The sequence below is a fragment of the Carassius auratus genome, chromosome 23, assembly GCF_003368295.1.
Source record: "Carassius auratus strain Wakin chromosome 23, ASM336829v1, whole genome shotgun sequence".
NCBI lineage: Eukaryota > Metazoa > Chordata > Actinopteri > Cypriniformes > Cyprinidae > Carassius > Carassius auratus.
In genome coordinates, this window is record NC_039265.1 from 15818134 (window position 1) to 15824934 (window position 6801).

General features: G+C 34.7%; 1 protein-coding gene across 1 annotated transcript; it reads left to right on the forward strand.

Annotated features, from left to right (window-relative positions):
* The first annotated feature begins 937 nt into the window (after positions 1–937).
* On the forward strand, positions 938–5364 carry LOC113041766 (L-rhamnose-binding lectin CSL2-like). The gene is made up of 9 exons (XM_026200400.1): positions 938–1024; positions 1119–1142; positions 1249–1323; positions 1397–1532; positions 1671–1780; positions 4177–4221; positions 4523–4634; positions 4830–4939; positions 5189–5364. The coding sequence occupies exons 1-8, from the start codon at positions 979–981 to the stop codon at positions 4933–4935; spliced, it is 654 nt and encodes a 217-aa protein (XP_026056185.1). The 5' UTR covers positions 938–978; the 3' UTR covers positions 4936–4939; positions 5189–5364.
* Positions 5365–6801: the final 1437 nt, after the last annotated feature.

The window sequence follows — 6801 nt, forward strand, 5'->3', positions numbered from 1 at the left end:
AGAACCGCCAGTCCATGAGTGGAACAACCCCATTGTGCTGGTGCCTAAGAAAGTTGGGTCTCTAAGATTTTGTTTAGAGTTCAGAAAACTCAATTCGGTGAGCAAATTTGATCCTTACCCTATGTCCAGAGTAGACGATTTAATTGAAAAGCTTGGCAGTGCACAGTATCTCACAACTCTTGATCTGTGCGAAGGCAATTGGCAAGTGCCCTTACTGTAAGTCCAGACAGTAAAGAATTTACAGCATTCAAGACTCCGTCTGGGCACTATCAACTCCGTGTGCTTCCTTTCGGGCTTTTTTTGTTTTCTTCCCACCTATTCTGAGTGACTGTCACCGTGCACCGTAATAAAAGCAGTGTTAACTATGACCAACTGTTTCCTCTGTCAATTGGAGTGTTTGTAACAGTGGATTTTTTTTAAGGGTGTCTGTAGATACACAAACAACCAATGATACAAATTTGCATATGTTCTTCTACTCATATAGAAAACAAATGTTGCAAAATGGGAACACAGTCTGTACAGAAAAGTCTAAAATAGAAAAGAAAAAAAAAACAGATTATGAAATGCTAAAACCTGAAGTAACTTTGTCTGAAAAACAAGAAGAAACATCTATTTCATAAGTATGAATGTGTAAGATCACATCAAACTTTCAGAGAAAAATGCAGCCAGTCTTAAAATTTCTCATGCAGATAAATGATATATCATATTTTAACACCCACCAAAAGATGACACAGCTCAGGGAACCTTCCTTTCACAATCACACTTCGTTACCTCACTTTGAAGAATACCAGCTACAGGTACCTTCAACAAACATGTTATGATTTCAACATTTAAATCAAGATTATGAAGTGCAACTGTAATTTCCTCTTTTGTTATCTATTGCCAACAGATGATGATACGTCTGCTGCATTTGTTATAAATACAGTATGCTCATGAATATAACATTTCATATGAAGACAAGGTTTTCTTTTCGATCACATGTACCAATATACCATGCTGATGGAAAAACGAATTGGGATTACTTGTATGTATTGTGTTTTCTTTTCCACTTTTTTTTTTATTAAATTTGTTAGATTCAGTATTTTCATTACAGTATTTGTTTCTGTTTGATTTTACAGTGCTGCTGTTGCTGTGTCAACATGGTAAGATGTCCAGTTAATTAGTAAAGCTATTAGAAGTCACATTTTTCAGTACAGGACAAAACGTAATTATTTATTTCAAGTAACTTTACTTTTCTTACCTAAACAGCATGTTTCCTCTCTGCAAATAGTCCAGCAAAACAATCAGTGACTTGTGAAGGAGGATCTTTGTTTCTCAGTTGTGGTGAGTAATCAAGACTCAAATGCAGTGTGTTTAAACTTTACAATGATTCTTGTGGTCTTCTTACATGTGTTAGACTGGGGATTCATACATGTCCTTGATGCCAACTATGGAAGGACTGATGGCTCGATATGCTCTGTTGGAAAACCATATGACCAGCTCTCAAATGTTCACTGCTTCCAAGAAACATCCCTCCACACGATGTCCACAAGGTAGGAATTTTTTTTTTTTTCACTTTCAACTTTTAACTGATAACAGAGAAAATTTTATTACTTTGCAAAAGCATGAAAAACTGTAACCCTTTCAAATCTTTATTTTTAAATACTTGACATTGTCTGTTCATGAATCAGGTGTAATGGAAAAAAAAGCTGCTCTGTTCAAGCGGTGAACTCAGTTTTCTCGGATCCTTGTTATTGGACTTATAAATACCTGCATGTGTCTTATGAGTGTCGCCCACTTAGTAAGTCAATAATTATACACATATAATTTCCAACCTAAAATTTGATATTCTTAAAGGCTTAGTGCATCCCAAAATTAAAATTCTGTTATTAATTACACACCCTCATGGTGTTTGTCTTCAGAACACATATTTTTGATGGAATCTGAGAGCTCTCTGATCCTCCCATAGACAGCAAAGCAAATAAAATGTTCCCGGACACAGAAATGTAGCAAAAACATTGGTAAAACAGTCCATGCGACATACATGGGAAAACAAAAATGACGACTTTATTCAACAACTCTTCTCACCAGAGTTACTGTTTTCTGCCATTTTGGAGAGTATCACAATGCATACGCACGCTTTACCTTAAATGTAAACAATATTAACTCGGGGGAGAAGAATTGATAAATAAATTGTTATTTTGTTTTCCTTGTGCACAAAAAGAATTCTCGTAGCTTCGCAAAACTGAAGTGGAACTTATATCACATGGAAGGTTTTACAGATTTCTTTACTATGTTTCTGTATCTGGGAAGATTTCAGTTGCGTTGCTATCTATGGGGGTTCTGAGAGCTCTCTGATTTAATTAAAATAAAAAGTCTTACAGGTTTTGAATGACATGAGGGTGAGTCAGGGGCGTAGCCATCTTTTCAAAAGTGAGGGACAGAAACACACAGACACAAACACACACACACACACACACACACACACACACACACATATATATATATAGAGAGAGAGAGAGAGATTTTGTTGCCGTTACAATATAATATAAAACATTATAATATAAAATTTATGTAATCCATATAGCCTACCAGTCAACAGTTGTATAACAGTAAGATTTGTAATTTTTTTAAAGCAGTCTCTTCTGCTCACCAAGCCTGCATTTATTTGATCCAGAATACAGCGAAATCAGTAATATTGTGAAATATTTTGACTATTTTAAATAACTGTTTTCTATTTGAAAATATTTAAAAAATGTAATTTATTCCTGTGATCCAAGCTGTACTTTCAGCATCATTACTATACTAAGTATATTCAGTGTCTCTTCCTTCAGAAATCATTCTAATATGCTGATCTGCTGATTATCAATATTTAAAACATATGAGTACATTTTTTAAGTATTCTTTGATGAATAAAAGGATCCAAGGATCAGCATTTATTTGAAATAAAAAGCTTTTGCAACATTATACACTATATCATTCAAAAGCTTAGCGTGAGTATGATTTTAATTTTTTGGAGAAAAAAATTATGGAAATTAATACTTTTATTTAGCAAGGATTCTTTAAATTGATAAAATGATGAAAGTAATGATAAAGTTTATAAAATATTTCAAATATTGTATTTCATATAAATGCTGTTCTTCTGAACTTTCTATTCATCAAAGAAACCTAAAACATTTTTTTTTTTTTTTTTTTGGTTGAGCAGCAAATCAGAATATCAGAATTATTTCTGAAGGATTGTGTGAATGGAGTAATGATGCTAAAAATTCAGCTTTGAAATCTCAATAAATTACATTTTGAAATATATTAAAATGGAAATCAGTTATTTTAAATATGCTAGTAGAAATATTTAAAAATTGTATTGTTTTTCTGTACTTTGGATCAAATAAATGCAGGCTTGGTGAACGGAAGAGACTTCTGTAAAAAATATTAACAAGCTTTCGGTTCAAAAACTTTTGATTGGTAGTGTATAGGCAACTTAATTTTTTCTATAATTTCAAGCTTTGAATTGGCTTAGAAATCTATAACTGCTGGACAATAACAAATAATAATGATTTATGATTTATATACTACAAACATTTTTCATCACACAATAAGGCAGAATAGTTTCTATTTCTGTAATAGCACTGCATTGTTCATATACTTTATTTATCACCTGCTGGAGATGACTTGAAAAACCATATTGTCGCAATCATATGTTTAATGTGTTCGTGTTTCCAAAAGTGTCTGTTTTTCTGTGAAAAAAACTTTTCATAAGGTGATAGCAGGACACTTTTGCCCATATTAGGAATTTCCTGGTAGGAATTTCCGCGCGAGAGCGCCCTCCAGCTTCGAATATGTAGAAACACACAATGCAGGACTGTTTAGTGCTCCGTAATGTTCATTTCGCCTTCTGGGTTCGAATAAAATATCATGTCATGCGCAGACGGTCCTGTCTCTTTGAGTTTACATCTATATTTATTGATACTAACGCTTGAAAACCTCTATGCGAACACACTTGACCGAAAAAGTGCGGTGGACGAATTTCTGTTATATTAAAAGTTGGGGGGTGGGGGGCATGTCCCCCGCGCCCCCCGCTTAATCTACACCCCTGGGGTGAGTAATTAATGCCAGAATTTTGGTGGGAACTAACCCTTTAACAATCAAATCCTTTTGCTAATATCACTGACCCTTGTTCCTATTTTCCCACCTAAATAGAACAAAGCATAACTTGTGAAGGTACCCAAAGTGTCATTACCTGTGGTAAGAATCATCTCATAGGTCTTTTTTTACCCATATGTTTAATCCTTAGGGGTCAGTTCAGCTTTGACATGCTGTTGTTACTCACGTTAATAACCAAACTGTGTGTGAATGTAACAAGTACACACACAAAAAAAGGAAATCGCTTGGAAAGAGCTAATACATTTAAAAATAATTACAAAGAAACAGCAATGAAATGTGACATTTTTAAATACATAGACAATGTATTTTCTTTTAAAACATATTTTACCTGTGATGGTTAGCCATGAAATTATGATCATTAACGTCAGTTTTTCTTAATCAGATAGAGGTGTTATTGCTATTCATCACGCCAATTATGGACGCCGGGATGTGGCACCCTGCCCTGATAAAATATCAGATTGTTATTATCCTGAGACTGCCAGTATGCGTTCCAGGTACAGCAGAAACATAATCTAGATTAGAATCACTTACAGTAAGTAACATACAAAGTATATATATATATATATATATATATATATATATATATATATATATATATATATATATATATATATATATATTTTTTTTTTTTATTATTTATTTATTTATTTATTTATTTATTTATTTATTTATTTATTTATTTATTAAAGGTGCGATGGAAAAAAGTCTTGTCATCTAGATGCTTCAAATTCAGTGTTCTCTGATCCGTGTTTCGGCGTCTTTAAGTACCTGGAAGTGACGTACTCCTGCAAATGAGTTTGTGAGTAAAAAAAAAAAAATAGTCTTATTGTTGATGTTCAGTTATTTTTCTATTTCCAAATTAGAGTAGTGGGAATTCTAATATTAAACACAAACACAGATTTTGATAAGTTTTGACAATTATTTTCTCTAAGGGGTTTGGTTGATTTTCAACACCTTGATAAAGTTGGTTCATTGTATTGTTTCACTCAGAGATCTCAATAAAAATCTAAAATGCTGCAATGCTTGATATTCTTTCTCAATGTCACAGAGCATGATCTACATCAGTTTGTGAGGAAACGGCCTGGAAGAGCAGAAGAAGCATATCCTTTTCTTTAGCACTGTCATTTCTGTTTCTATTCTGATTCTCTTTTTTCTTTAAATCTGCTTTGAATTCGTTTATTGAAAAAAAGCATTATACAAAAATAAATTGCAGTTGAAATGAAATCTGCCTCCCCTCCTTCACACACACTGATTTCCTTTTAAACAATCATATGACTTGGCACAGTTTATTACAGTAACATTTCTTTGACACAAATGTTAGTAGGCCTATGTATAATCAAATTTATTACTGATTAAAACAATAAGAGATAGATGGCCAGTTATATGTTTTATAGGGAAAGCAGTATTATATAGAAGTACATAAAACACTGAAAGAAGCTTATACTTTCTTCTGAATTGTAATTGAGGCAGTATGCCTCAATAAAGTGAATTGGTCTACTCTAGAGTAACAAACGAGAAACGGCATAGTCTCTATGCTCCGCCCCTACTTTCACAACAACACTACAGCCATAGCCGAAGCCTATAACTGTGCGTTCACACCGCCTGCGTCTAGAGCGACAAAAATCGCTCTTGCCGCTCTGCTCACGATGCTGCAGGAAGATTTGGGAGCGCTCAGACGCTCTAACGTAGATCGAATGCTTATTTTGTATTTAAAGTTAAAGTTGATCTCGTGCAGACTAACCACAAGGAGTCAAAAGTTAACCTCATTAAATATTGTTGTGGACGAAATATTAGGATCCTTTACTTAAAATGAACAATCTCAGATACCTTGGTCCACGCCTCACTTTTAATTTATTTTTTATGTCCCTGTACGCAAACAGGGACACATCATAGATTAATACAAACGCCAAACAGCAATAATCAATCTGTCCTTTATTCTGCTTGGGAACTAATGTGCCAACTCTCAAGCATTCACCGTGAGACACACGCAATTGAATCTTTTCACACGCTTTCACGCCACACATCAATTTTTTCACGCACAGAAAAACCACGAAGCAAAGAGGACACGGAGACCAACAGACTAGACAGAGCAGGTTAGTTATGATATAATAAAATGGGTAACGTTAAGTTATAGCTAGCTAATTATCAAACGCAGCTACGGTTAGTCATCGCTAACATTAGCACGTTTATCGAACAGCCTTCGATACATTTCTATTTTATAACTTCCGGAAAAAAAATACACAAACATATGAAACAAACTTCTAGCGAAATACTAACAGCTTCTGACTTACCAATCCAAAAGAAATGTTGCAAGTTCGGAGTCGAACCTCATTTCTTTCAGGTCCATCAGTTGTCTCCAGCGATTAAAAGCAGTGCCGATGTTTACTCTAGTTCGGCTCCTTTTCTTATCGGATTTGATTTGTGATTCTGAGCGCGGTGGTGGTCTTTTGCCAAGGGCTTCATTCATCCTTTCTCTCTCTTCCCTGAACTGAAGTACTGGGCTGTACTTTCCACATGATTGACATCAGGTTCAGGCACGCCGACAAGCCGTGTGAGTTATTAGTGTATTGCAGGTTGGCTGGTGGTTATGTTGCCCGCATATCGCCTCCCATGGCCGAAACTGGTATTATGACACCTGTCGGGCTGGGGCTAGTAATGCTA

Coding starts and splice junctions, on each gene's coding strand:
- LOC113041766 (XM_026200400.1), top strand. CDS start 979: ATGTACCAATATACCATGCTGATGGAAAAACGAATTGGGATTACTT. Junction 1,324..1,396: donor ATCTTTGTTTCTCAGTTGTG/GTGAGTAATCAA, acceptor TACATGTGTTAG/ACTGGGGATTCATACATGTC. Junction 4,635..4,829: donor ACTGCCAGTATGCGTTCCAG/GTACAGCAGAAA, acceptor TATTTATTAAAG/GTGCGATGGAAAAAAGTCTT.